Below are 14,843 nucleotides of genomic sequence, written 5' to 3'. Positions count from 1 at the left end.
GCGCCCATATGTTCATGCATTATTCAACAATCAGTTGGGATTAACCTATAGGATTCAGGCTAAAACCCCATTTTTAAAAATCAATTTCTCCATTGCAGCTGTTCCCCTTGCCAACCTAGTCTTTCATATCAATTATTCGTTTATTTCTTAATTAGCCTTTAGAGGATATAGAAATTGGGGGAGGGAGTTGAAAGGTTAGAAAGGGAAATGTATTGGAAATGGAGCTAGTGATTGAACAACTGCAGAGAAAGCACACATTGAGAAGAAAGCAAGCACTGGGTGCATCCACACTGCACAAATATAGCAGTTGGACTGCCATGGCTCTATCCTTCAGAATGCTAGATTGTATAGTGTGATGGGGTGCTTAGCATTCTGAAGGACACTGCCCTGAATTACAAGATTTGAACTCCCTGATAGAATTCTAAACATTTAATGGGATTCCAAATACTGTAGAATGGAGCCACATTATATAAAGTGCTATAATAGCATAGAATGGATGAATTATCCCATCAGATATACAGTAATCCCAGAAAGGGAGGGGTGGGAATAGGGAAAACACTTCTAGTAGTTGCATTCAGAAAACAGTCTGTCGAACATCTGTGCTAGGTTTCTCAAACAACCTAATTTAGTCATTTCTGGGGGTCTGCAAAACGGCACATAATTTTTTACATTTTCATTCTGTTTTTGTTTTGAATTTTGGGTCCCCCCCCCCCCCTTCTGTTTTTGGGAAGATTCTTCTCGGAATGGAAATGGAACTCTGGATCCCGAATTATGAATTTAAATAGCCTCCCTTCTAATCTCCCGGAATCTTCCCAAAAACATTTGAAATTTGAAACAAAAACAGAATGGATTTGCACAGCCCTGGGACTCATTTCTTACTTATATTGATCCAAAGGTGAACTTAACATGCAGGGTTTCTTTGGAAGGATTTGATCAGAGGGATTTTGTTTGCTTTCTTCTGAGGCTGAAAGTGTTTGACTTGCCCAAGGGAGATAATTGAATCCTGAGGCACATCTACACTGACCATTTAGGTCAGTGTAAGACCTGATCAGCCCAGTGGCAGCCAAATGCTGCATGGAGCTGACCTAGGGTAATGCATTAAACAAAGCTGGGGGAAAGTCCCATTTTGAGATCAGAATTTGGAGTATCCCCCATCTTTGAATCTGGTGAACAGTTGGGCCAGTTCCAAAACAGAACTGGCTGTAACTGTTCCATTGCCAACCCGTGTTTATTTGGTGGCCCAAGGATCTTTGATGACAGTCACTGCTCCCTACTGCCTTCTGTGCTGCAGTTGTCTCCAGCTACGACGCAGGTCCTATCTGCCAGCCATTTCATTCAGTGACATCAGTCAAGGTGACAGTATGCTCTGGGAAGGAAGGGGGAGAGAAGCAGAGACTCATTGCAACTTAGAGGGTGAGAGAGGATGGTTAGAGTGGCTGCACAGTGGCATTGTATTTGGCACTGCTGGTCAATCAAGACTCTCTTCCACCTCCTCAATGGTTGGGGGAGTTCCTGTGTGACCCATACCAAAGCAAATCAGATGTCCAACTTGCCAGATCAGCCTGAGATTAGCAGTCAGTGTAGATCCACCCCTGGTTTGCAGTGTCCTAGGCCAATTTTTAAACTACAACACCACACTGACTCATAATTTGCTGGTTAATAATAATAAATTTAGAATTTTCAGTCAAGGAACTGAACATTACTAAACCACAAACACAAGGTTTCTGTAGTGTTCAGCCATTGCAGTTGAGGTGATATCAAAGAGCTATAACTATATAGTGTGAAAGTGCTTGTGGACAACGATATGCATAAAGTATTACATTGTATTGCATTGTGTTGGAAGAATGTTATTACTAAAACCAGGGCAAATGTCAAAGTATGGAAATGCCATAGTTGTAAACTTTATTTTCTTGAAGGCAGTCTTCATAGTTGGAACCTGCCTTTCAGAAAGTATAATTGAAGTAATTGGCTGGAAAACTATTGCATTGTGAATAAATCACCTTAAAAATTTCCACAGGAGAAAAAATATTATACAGTGTTCCCTCGCTACTTCGCAGTTCACTTTTTGCGCCCTCGCTGTTTTGCAGGTTTTTAATAAACACTAAAATAATAGTATAAATCATAATATAATATTATAAATCCCTTATAAATCCCTCTTTCTACTTCCTTCCTAAGGAGAAGCCTAAGGAAGGGAGAGAAAAGGAGGCTGAAGCAGTTTTGTTTTTGCCTCACAAGGCGGCAGCAGCGGCAGGAGCGCGTATGCTTGTGCTTGAGAGGCGAGGAGGGGACAGAGATGCTACTTGCAAACAACACAAATATAGCATCCCTGCTTCATGGATTTTCACTTTTCGTGGGTGGTCCTGGAATGTAACCCCTGCAATAAGTGAGGGAACACTGTATTCAGGAATTTCCCCATAGCACCTGTGCAAAAATTACGTACAGTAAATAAATTAAAATAATTATTTTTCTTCTGATTGTCCTAGGATTTTTAAATCTGAAAGGGGTTGAGACTGGGAGAAATTACAGCTACCAATCCCTATACAACATGAGATCTTGTAATTCAGTGTGTGTGTTCTTAAGGAATGAGAAATAATGGATCAATAGGAGTGTACTTATATTTTTGTCCTCTTTAACAGATAGCAAGGTTCAAATCCTTACCCTGAGCAAATTTCAACTTAGCTTTCCCACAGACAACTCTGGCCCTAAAATATATAAGTGATCCAATATTGCCAAGAAAAGACTTACCACAAAATAACAAGGCCAGACAAACATATATGGATGAATAATGCACCATTTATTGACCTAAATTATAAACCAAACTCTCCTGGCCAACCACCAAGTAATCAATTAAGCACAGATCTCCTTCACCCCTTTAGACTTGCCTTGCCAGGACAGCTGACCATATAATAATAACTCCGGGCTGTCTACTTTGAACATAATGTAAATCATCAGTAGCTTGTAAACTCAGTGATTTTTCCTTTAGCAAACCCAGATCATTATCCCCTATATAAACATTAAGAACATCGGGGGATGCAGCCTTGCTTTCTTCAAACAGGAGTAGCAATGTTATGTTCCAATGTAGACCCCTGCAGCCCAGCCACTCAAAATTAGTATTATCATTTAACCAAGCTGGGTGCCTATGTGGCCTTAATGGACCTGCCTCTCAAACAATAGATCATTCTTTGGCCACAGATCAGGATACTCCTTTTTCTCACACAGGGCGTAAGAGCTAAAAGAAATAAGAATTAACTAACTAACAGCCTCCATGTTGCAGGAAAAAGCAAATATGTCTTTGGTAAGCACCATCTCCCCATATGTTATATTTCCCAAAATCTCAAACCCATGGCATCAGCTGTGGAGGCAGTACCTATGCAAAAAGACGGGGTGCCAATATTGGTACCATGAACCCCAATCCTCTACAGAGCTTTGGATGCAAAACTTCAAAATGGATACTTAGTAGATGGGAAAACATTGGGATGATAGAACAGAAAGTCTAGATAAAATCTTTGGGTCCAAATATAATTCTGTAAGGCAAGAACTGGACAAATGTCAGAATTGGAACAATTTTCACTCCCTTAACACGTGGTTATTTCTTTGTCATATGGACTATTAACCTTACCTGATCTGGGAGGAGCTGGGTATAATCAAAGTGCAACACTCTGTTTGAACTATCACCCTAAGATACTGGCATCAGTTCACTAATTCATAAGAAGGTGTATGGGCAGCAACATGGAAAAGAGATGTCTCATAAAGTGATGAGCAAACATACTCCAAGCCTCAGCGAGGACTCTAAGAACATCTGATGACATTGATTGCACACTCTTCCCTTTTCCCTGACCAGCCCTCCAAAACATTCCAAAAACCCTAAAGGCAATAGTAAAATCAGGATAACCCTGTGTGTAACTATAACACCTTTGCCCCTTAAAATACACCCCAGTGCTATTTGAGCCAGCAGCATCTGGTGCCACCTGCAAAGCATTCTGAAGTTGCAAATCAGATTTTCAAAATGAAACACCATTATCATTTTCTCTGTCCCCCCCCCCCCCAACTCTGGTTCTTGCTTACCCTGGTTGGTCCTTGGCACCCCCTGCTCCTTTGTTTCTATTATTATGTTATTAATTTAAGGTATCTAATCCAGTTAATGAAAAACTAAGGACTTTGTAACATGCAATATCAGTGTTTCTATACATTTAAGAAAAGGCTACCTATGGAGCCCATCACATGATTCAAGAATTGAAGAAATCCCGTTTAATGATCTCACATTAATTTATTACAATATTGATTATTTATTACAATATTTATATCCCACCCTTCTCATCCAACAAGTGCAGCTTACAAAAACACATATATAAAAATTATACAGTGCAATATAAATCAGTTAAAATGATTATTAACTTACATCAGTATTCATAAAACACATTATAAAATACAGATAGGCGTGTTCAGTTCAAAAAACTGGGTCTGTCGATTGAGTTCCAGCGTACATGATAATAATTAACACTGCCAATTATTATTATTATAATTAACTCTGCCAATTATTAAAAAGTACTTCCGCGAGAACAAACACAAAGGATTTCTTCAAGTAAAAGAAACCGGGGGAGGAGAGAGTGGGAGGAGAATATCTCCTGTGTGATAGGAAAGCAAACTGATAATTTGAAACTGGGCATTGGCGAAGCTTAACAGAAAAACAACCATTCCCAACACTTTACATATTGCATGGGATGAAGTCCTAGTTGTCACATGTTATAAACATATAAACTGAATGAAGGGTATTAAAAAAGGCAGGTAAGAGGGCTTTGGTAGGAAGTTGTTTCTAATTTTTCTAAGCTATTTTAGATGTCATATGTACTTAATTTACTGCACTTTCCATAAATCGTCAGTCTCTCACATTCAGAGAACATTGTAATCTTACAATGCTGTTTCAAGTAACTTTCCTTTTTCTAGTATAACAGAAATAGTGTTGTTAAGCTAAGCACACCTAGTGTGTTTTCTGCAAGATGAGATTTGAATAGTTATTGGGATTACTATTTGCTGTTGCATATGTGTTCAAGTAGTGAAAGATGGGAAATTTATAAGGCATCAAATACTTTGCCACAGTCCATGAATTCTGGGCTGGATAATTCTGTTCTTAGGTTGGCCAGTTTAAATTAGCAAAAAAAGCTATAGGCACATAATTTCTACTTCATATAATCTTATCATCATGCATGTCCCTTGTTTAGAACCTTCATAGAGATTTTGAGGGGCCCTGCTCACTCTAGTGCACAAGTCACAGGCTTCTACCTATTTTCTCAGTTCTATTTCATTGTTGTATTTCCAGCAACTTCATGTGACCCACTTTATGCCTTTTTTATTTCTGTGTATGCCCTGTATAACTTTCTTTATCATCTCAATCATTCTCTTTTCTTCTCTTAGATCATAATTCATTGATTGTCATTATGGGCCTTGTGTGGCCTTCTGCAGATGATAGTGAGGCAGTAAATCTTTTTTGATGAGGCAGCTCAATTAAAGGCTGGACTTTAATCAAGTTGTCAAAGGTCCTAGAAATGGTTGAACTAATTCTCTGGATAGGTTCATCACTGCACTGATATTAGGACCACTGATAGTAGCCAACTGTACCAGAGAACAGGACCAGCAAAGACAGAAGATTTGGGCAAAGCCAATGTAAATATTAGTCGGATTATTGTGTCCTATGCCTTGCCTTTTAAAATGTTAACTTCTCTCATGTGCCTAGATGGTTCCCCACAAACAACTAATTAGTTTCATTGTTGTTTTATTCATATATATGTATATACACATGTTTTTGGGGGAATAACTAGTAACCTGTAACTATGGAAATGGAGGCTGCCAACACACCTGTGATGACACAGATACTGGTCCTGTCTGCGGTTGTCACCAGAAGTATGCCCTACACTCTGACGGCCGAACGTGTATTGGTAAGTACCTCTCTAAACAATAGAATTTGTGGGGTGGGGGGAGAAATACTGTTCAAAGAAATGCACAATCAGCTCTTAGTTTTACTTAAGATTTGTTTTACAAAGGTTACTGAAAAGGTGTAATGTATTTCTTACTGAAAGATTTGTCATTGTTTGTGTTTATGTGTATTCTACAGTACTTTTTAAATGCTTTAATGTATGTTGTGAAACACTGTTCAGCTCTCTGCCCCCTCAACGTTTCAATGCAAAAGTAGGAGCAGTGGTTATTCATGCACATGTAGCACTAACTAGAAGTATAGACTCGACAGTCGTGTTATCAATAAAATATTTTATATGATTTTTCCAATTTTAAGAATTATTTGGGACATAAATTAATTCTCATTGTGAGGATGGAACTTGTATTTTTAATCATTTGGGATCCATGTGTGGTATCACTTCTTATAATGACCATATGATGAGAAGCAAACATGTTAACTCATATGTGCAAATGGTTCACCACGTGGTTTAAGTGGATTTTCTATCTAAAAGGGAAGAATCCACGCAGAGAATAAGTCAGAAATCACACATAACAGTTTACTAGATGCAGTGTCTACCTATCTGGTAGTTTTAGGAAGGTTTGAAGCACCATTTTTAAAAGTTTTAATTGAGTAATTTAATGACATACAAAATGTAAAAAGAAAATTAAAAATAATCAAGTACACATAATACAGGTATACCATTCCTCCAAACAAGTACATTGCCACATTCTTTTGTATGTACCACCATTTTAATAGTTTTGTAAAATATATTTGTTTGTTGCAAGCAACATCTCGTTATTAAAGATGTTGCTTTAAAAAAGCTTGTGCTGTTCATGTTGAATGAGCAAGGAAGCTAGTTTGTAATAAAGTCACCATAGAATGAATATAGTGACTGTTGAATCCATAATGAGAACCTGATGCCAGATATAGAGACAATATGAGAAATAAAGTTCAGTCTTCAAAGAGAAATTAACTATGTATTGGATGAAATGCAAGTAAAGGTAGAATTTCATGAAGTGAATGTTTTCTAATGAAGAATAATTATCTCGAGTTTATTGTAGTGACAAACGTAGAATAAGTAATATTTGCTATACGTTTATAGATATATGGTTCATTGGATAACCGACTTGCAAATGGTAATACGTAATAAAATATAATCTTTAAAATTTACTCCAAAATATAAAAAAATTAAAATCAGTCAAAATTAGTTTTTAAAGCTTTTTGATTTAATTAAGATGGGCTTAGATTTGTAATGTAAGATCAATGAGACTTCACTTAGGTGGTATTGTAATCTATAGCAGCTGTATATGGGGGAAGGTCACACTCAAGAATATGAAATATTATCAAAAGGGATGATTCAACTAGTGGTATGCTCATTTCAGTGCCATTGATTTCAGTAGGAAAATCAAGCATAAGTATTACACCTATAAACACCCACACCCACATCTTTGAAATTAAACAGAATTTTACTAAAATTGTACCCATTGTAGTTTGGTGACTGTTTTCTTTTCATTGTCTGGTACAATGAGATGAAATGTTCTGAACGTTATTTAACTAAGCTAGACCTAACTGATTTCAATGGAAAATGACTTAGCCATATTTTTTCTGCATTCTCCTCTAAATGGATGGAATTTTAAATTGTTTAAAATCATTTTACTCATAATTTAGAATTTTGTATGACAAAATTGAGTTTCACATTTAAAAATTCTGGTAACATGTTAAAACATGTTTACAATTTTTCAAACTGATCTCATATAATGAAAATTTCAGTGATCCATATCTAATTGTATGAACAAATTTGGATTCACAGTTCCAGCAAACTTTGTATACTGGGAGCTATCACTATACATTTTATTGTTATCCTTTTTTCCCTTTTAAACATAAAATTTGGATACATTTCTGTTGAAATTAACATATATTAACATTTCTGGATAAATGTCTAATTCCAGCAAACCTGTATATTTGTTGAAGTTCGTTGAACTGAATATATTGAATGCCCTTTCAGCCAGCTTTGATTATGTATAACTGAAGATGTTGATCCAGGAATGAAAAAGATTCAAATATTTTTTTTTGCTGCTCTTATGTTTAGTACTATCAATAGGAGCTCCATGAATTAAAACAAAAGTTTGCGGCTTAGGATGAAGGACTTTTTTCCTTTATTAAAAACAAATTTATTCATGATTTTATCTTGTTATAATGCAGTGTTCATCTTGTTCTTGGATTTCTTCTCATTTTAGTTTTGCATACCTGAGACTTCTCCCTAAAACTCTATTTGCATAAGAAACAATTGAAAAAAGCTATGTCGTGTTATTGAAGGATTGGGGGCCTAAAGGTTTTGTTCAGGGAGCTGAACAATTAATCATTTGTTCTTACATCTTTGTGCCTTCTAATTTCAGGGTGATGTGTATTTGATCTGGCATTAAAAAACTATTGTTGAACTGTTGAAAACTGCACATGCTCTCCTTTATTTTTGCAATATATTTGCTATAAAATACTACTTCATGTTACATTTCCTGTTTGTGTGATGTAAATCACATATTGCTGCTTGTGTCGTTTCTTACCTTCCTCCTCCTTCTCTTCCTGCTAAGTAGCTTCTTCTGTTAGATTTTTTTTTTTTTACAAATTTTCTTTTATTTTTACTCCTGCTTTCTGGTGATGGTTCCTGATTGCCTGTCTTGTCTGATCCCTGCTGTTCATTAATTATTTCTGGAAAAAATTAAAAGAAAAGACAAAAACCTCAAACCAAAGCCTCTATTGCAGCCTGATCCCATCTAGAACTTGTTTTTTTTTCTTAGAACCGTCTCTTGTTACAACTCAACCATTTAGTATGACCACATATAAAACCTGCCAGCTGCCTCCACTTCTTTCTCCTATCTGCCTACTGCTTTCTTCAATAGTGGTGCCCATAATTTGTACTTCGCTGCAAGGATGCAGATACCTGCAATGGCACCTACATGCCTTTTTGTCTAACCCATTTTGTCTTTGTTTTCTCAACTTAACCTCTTATTTTATGTCTGCTGCATGTGAAAAGTCCCCACTTGTGTTTGGTATTTCCTTTAAAAATGCAATACTTCATTCCGCGTGCATTATTTGGATCACTGCTTTCCCTGTATTGGCTTTTTCCCTTGAATGAAACCTTTTACTCACTTCATCTCTTCCCATCTTTGCAAATAGATTGCTTTTTAGTAAATATCTAAATATTGCATCATTTAACACCTTTTAATGCTGGATAGAAGCTTTTCATATTTCGGATATCAGAAACGACCTAAAAGATGCCCTATGCTATTGATATCCCCCACTAGACTGCATGCATCTAAAATCTCTAGTCTCTTTCTCTGACATCCTTTGTCTAGCATTGAATGTTTAGCTAGTCATGTTCCATAGACAAGCAGGCAACCAGCACTGCCCAACTTAAGTGTTTTGGTTTTTTAATTTTATATTTGTTTTGTTTGCTATTTTAATTTTTTTAAATTTGCATGCTTTTTTTCTTTTGTGTTTTAATACATTGTGTCAGTGTGCACAACGCTATCATGTACCCATGCCCATCCATCACCGGATTCTTTTAGCTCTCTTCTGTGTTTGATCACTTTTCTTGCTAGCTATGTAGAAAAGCTGGCATCTCTCAGCCTGCAACACTTAGATTGTCTTTTGTGTGTGATTGTGTAACCATGTGTTGAACTTGAAGCTATATCAATTTAATTTCTCAATTAACACTGATCTGGGGCACCTTCTCTTCTGTGTTTGTGTTATGATTAGTGTGACACCAGCTTAACATATGTTGGCTGGCTAATTACTTTGTTCCATCATTTCCTTCTGCCCACCTCCTTCACTCCCTCCCTTCAGCACACTTTGATTTATTTCTGGGATTTCAAATGGAATTAACTCTCTAAATGGGGTTTTAGTGCTTTCATGCTTCTTGGCTTAGGTTGTACCAGGCCAAGAAACTGTCTTCAGCAGTGGAAAATTGGGCTTTTCATTAACCAACTGCTCCATGTTTGTCCCTTACTTGTGTTTTAGAGAAGGATGAGGCTGCAATTGAGAGTTCTGAGTTCAATGCCACGTCAGTAGCTGATGTGGACAAGCGGGTGAAACGGCGGCTACTTATGGGTAACACTTTTCTTCCACTTCCTTTGATGTGCTCTCAACTTTTGTTTCTGTGTGGATGGGGCTGGGGTGTTTTTCAATTATTTTTATCTTTATTTAATCATCTGTGTGCTGAGGTCATGATTGTTTAGAATTCTGCTCTTCCATCAAAAAGCCATTTTCCCATCCAGTCCCTCTAATACTGTAGCTTTAATGTTTAAAGTCTTTGGTGCAAAGAATCAAACATTTGCTACTAACCTTACTTACCAGTTTCAAGTCTGCTTTGCACGTGTGACTTGTGTACTTTCTTTGAGTACAGATTGATAAATTTTGGACATATATGGCTTTTGAGATTATATTTGGATGCTGATGTTATAAAATGATTTATGTACGTTTTGCATATGTTTAACAATTAATTTTCCTGTGCTTCTGCTGAAATATTTATATCAGTGCTTTAAATAATTTTATCTTCTTGGGGTTTGAAATTATGAGAATAATTTCTACACCTCTCCACTCCCATGGTTACCGATGTTCTCATTTAAAGATTAACTGTAAAGAATACAAAGTTAAGGGTAGATAGAAAAATGTATTTTTCTTTTATTTAGTCATTTGAAACTGGTGAGTTAATAGGCTTATATTGTCCACCTGACTTCAAGTATAGTAATTCCTCCATATTTGTTGAGGTTCAGATACAAGACCCCCACAAAAGTAGAAAATAAACTCTATCAGATCATATCTAAGGGAATATTTCTCTAGCAATCTTTAAGTCCGCTAGCATAGGGCTTCTAAACGTTTTTCACTCGCAGCCCCTTTCCACCTGAGAATTTTTTTCATGACCTCTTTCTACTGAATAAATGTTTATGCTGGCATGGATATATAGGTATATAAATTAGGTATACAAATTAAACATTTACTTAGAATAAATTAGCATTTTAAAGGCTTGCTTCCTTTTTATGAAGTACAGCTGAAACATTTTCTGCCGAGTCCACAGTAATACTGTATGTTGTTGCTAACAGAATTGTTAAAATGTCTAAGTGACATACCTTTTAATGTTGCTAATTTTTTGTGACTCCAACATTTTGCTAAAGTCTTAGCTATTGTAAATGTTTGATGCAAAACCAACTTCTTGTCCTCTTTAATAGGCAGAAACATTTACTCTATGAAGAAAAATTAAACCTAGTATTAAAATTATAGCATCAATAGATAGTCTATACCAGAGCTTTCTGAACTGTGTTTTGTGACACGTAGATGCAGTGTGTAGGTGTGTTGTGCAAACCTAATGAGAAACCTCTGACTCAGTGTGAAATAAACAATAAATAATATATTTTAAATATATAAATTAAAAGTTTCATGAGATATGTTATGTCCCCATACACTTTGCAATTACAATTTATGTAAGTGACCATATCTCTTAAAAGGGGTTGGTTTAACCTCCAGTTTGCTAGGAAATGAATTAATGTGTTGTGAAATGGTGCTTGTCTAAAAGGTGTGTCACCAACATGAAATGTTTGGAAGCCGCTACATATGTAGTTCAGAACCTTTACTAATTAGCCATGCAGATAGTAGTGCTTATTCATCAAACCGGGTTTCCGGAGTCCTGGAAGTTAAATAGTTAGCAACAAGTTTGGATGAGTAGGATTGAGTAAAATGCATCATTTTAAAAAAATTAGAGTGTTCAGGAAGTTATGTACTTCAAATGTTTAAGCATTTGAAGCAAGAATTTCAGTGTATTCAATGCTGAGAGTTGACAGAAAGGCAACTATAGAAAACATACATCTAGACATCTTCAGCTGCAGGCTGGTACCTTTGCGAACTTTTCAGATTCTTTCAATGGGAATGTTTTAATAATTCCTTTGAAATGATCTGAAACTATAGCTAAAAGATTTCAGAATGACCAGAATTTGAGGTGATGATACTGGAATGGCTTTCATCCACATTTCATCAAAATCTCCAAGATATTATACCAGAATTTGTGTTCAATATAATTTAGGTCCTACATGCTAGAAGACTTTTTATGATACGTTAAACAATACACAAAATATATTGCTCCATTTTTCATATCAATGTACTTTGTATAATTCTCAAGAGTAGATCTTTGGGTCAAAAATGGATTTTGCTTTGATACGTGACTATGTCAAGGGTAAAAGCTATAGGGACATGTAACAAATGCACACAGGAAAAATACTTAAGAAGATCTAAAGAGAAAAAATGTTTATTTGAGGGGGTGGTAAATTGTATTGCTGAACTTAAATGTCTCCATATTCACAAATAGAAATAAAGGAATATAAACCTGGAAAAAAGAGGAGAGTAAAGAAAGCAATGGTGCCCCAGTTAAGGACCCAGCACGAAAAGCAGTAAAAAGAAGCAGAGGCAAGAAGTGGTCCCATCCTATGTACGCTTCCTTTGTATAAGCCAGAGAGAGAAAGAAAGCCCCTCCCCATCGTTCCTCATCTTATTTCAGTGTACGGAGCTGATCAGAGTTCATCAGCAATGTTGAGGGACTATTTTGGGTGCTTGAGATGGAGTGGAATGGTAGTAGCCATTTTTAATAAAACCTAATGCTACCTCCTCATAAATTCCCTCTCACCTCTGCATCCTCCCTTGGAAAAAAAATAGGATAATACATAAAAAATTAACAAACACAACTAATTTCTCCCCTCCTCAAGCCAAGGCAGCTATCAAAATATTGTAATTTATTTCTGTTCTACTACTTCTATTAACTTCTGCTAAATATAGACAAATATATTTAAAATCAGTAGATATCCACGTGTAATATTAGCACAATTTGACAATATTGACTAAAATCTTTTTTCTTGTAATTTCATCTGTTATACGACATTTCAATATCCCCTTCCAATTTTTTATTTTAATTTAAATTGATCTTACTGTTTTTTTAACTTTTTTTCTATGAAATATCTTATTGCATTTCCCTATTAATTCTCAATGTGGTTATTTCACCAATCCGCCCCTCTACATTAAAAAAGTATTCACTTTTAATTCTGCCAGAATTCTTAGTATATTTAGTCCCCTTCATTCTCAATATTTTCCTGTACACCAGGACATCTCATACATACAAAATTATCTATTTGATTTTACCATGTTTCTCCCATCAAAATTGACTTTCATACAGTTCACATAGGCTCATTTATCTTTTTGTACATCTTTTTCCCAAATTTTGTGTTTGGTTTTTTGGGGTGTTTTTTCTCAGTCTGCAAATACAGTCATATTCAATTCCCTGGTCCAGTCACATCTGTGTACATAATCTGTTTATAGGAATATACTTATTCTTTTCATTCCAGTTCTGTTGCTTATGTTTTCCTTTTTCCCTTTATGTCAATAGTTCATCAGATAGTTCATTAGTCTGCTGTATTATGTTTTCTTTTACTATCCCTTTTTCTGATTGTATGATTTGTTTAGGTCATGCTTGATTCTGATATCCATTTGAATCAACTCTTTCTTAAATTCCAATGACATTACAAAATCTTTAGCTATGACATCTTTTGGTGTTATTCATAAATCACAGGGATAAAATTTTGTGAGGGGTTAATTACGGACTTGCTTTCCACCAGCTGAGAACATAAATTAATTACTTGATGAAATTGACTCAGTTCTTATCTTTGCTTCGAATGTGGACCGTTTTTTCTCACACTCTTTCATTTTATTGTTTTTAGGTTCTAATTTTTTATAATTCTGATTTTTTCATCTTAGCTTTGGGGTTGTTGAGAAGTGTTGTACAAGTATTAACAAAAATGTTTTTAGGGTCATGGATCGATCTCCTCAGAATAGGACAAGAAATAAAGGGCAGTCTTATTTATTAAATAACAGATGATATTGTTGTTAGTGAAAAAGCTTCTCCAAAATTGTCTGATTTAGACAAATTTTGTTTGAAAAGTAAAAAAAAACCTTCCTTTTCAGTTGAGGAGGTTTCCAGTTTTCACGCTAGATGGCTGACCCGAACCATTGCCTTTTTTGTGATCCCTACTTCCTTCCAGATTCACAGACGACTAAGACAAACAATGCTTTTTATGGTTAATCCTCACTTCTTCTATTCCTAGAAGGAGGGTTCTGTCAGTTTTGGGCCCTTATAATCGCTTTTCTCCCCAGATTGCATCTCCCCCACATTGAGCTGATCCTCACCTCTGAAACCCTACCTTCAAAGTCTTGTCAATACATTTCATGATGGATACAGGTAGAACTTCCTTGCCTAAATAATGTTTAAAATTATAAACAAATTAAGCCCAGGACATCATAGAGTTTAACTGGTTTTTAAAATACCCTGTGTGTTTTAGTCATATTTATTGGCCAATATAGGTGGAAACAGGTAAATTACAGAGGCGTTAAATAGTCTTTAAAGTGAAACTGCTTTTATTATTCTGTAGTTGTTCTTAGTCTTCTACTATAGTCTATTCTCTGCTACTATATTTTGTCTCAACCTCTTGATTCTCTGTTTAGTTAAATGAATGTTTCCTGTTTTAAGAACATAAGAAGAGTGGTGCTTCATAAGATCTATGCTGTCTACCATTATGTCATATGTTGTTTGGTAGGACTGAAATATCGGTCACCCAGGTTGGACACCAAGCTAAAATAAGACCTGAAACTAAGCAAGAAGATAAACAGAAAAGAAACAATATCTTTGGCTGAAGGATCTACCAGGTCCCTGCACTGCTTTTAGTCCAATTACTCAAAGCACTGACCAAGACAGAATTTTTTTATTTCAAGTATAGTATTTTATAGTGTATCAAAAATTTGTTGATTAGAGTGTTTCTAAATTTTGGCACTGTATATAACCATAACTTCTGGTTGTTGGTCC

At 35.7% G+C, this 14,843-nt stretch overlaps 1 protein-coding gene across 4 annotated transcripts in view; it reads left to right on the top strand.

The window, feature by feature from the left end:
* The window catches only part of scube1 (signal peptide, CUB domain and EGF like domain containing 1), a 276,508-nt gene that overhangs the window by 126,219 nt on the left and 135,446 nt on the right, over positions 1 to 14,843 (top strand). For 2 of the 4 annotated variants that reach the window (XM_062981870.1, XM_062981869.1), the window contains exon 6: positions 5,817 to 5,933. The exons of 1 other annotated variant lie outside the window; for it this stretch is intronic. In XM_062981870.1, coding sequence (XP_062837940.1) covers positions 5,817 to 5,933 — 117 coding nt within the window. Of the gene's footprint in view, positions 1 to 5,816; positions 5,934 to 9,967; positions 10,058 to 14,843 lie in introns of all 4 variants that reach the window. One more of the 4 variants, XM_008111428.3, reaches the window with a different exon arrangement.

This window comes from Anolis carolinensis, chromosome 5, assembly GCF_035594765.1.
Source record: "Anolis carolinensis isolate JA03-04 chromosome 5, rAnoCar3.1.pri, whole genome shotgun sequence".
Lineage (NCBI taxonomy): Eukaryota > Metazoa > Chordata > Lepidosauria > Squamata > Dactyloidae > Anolis > Anolis carolinensis.
Note: the sequence above shows the minus strand (reverse complement) of the source record. Positions and strands in the feature narration are given on the sequence as shown.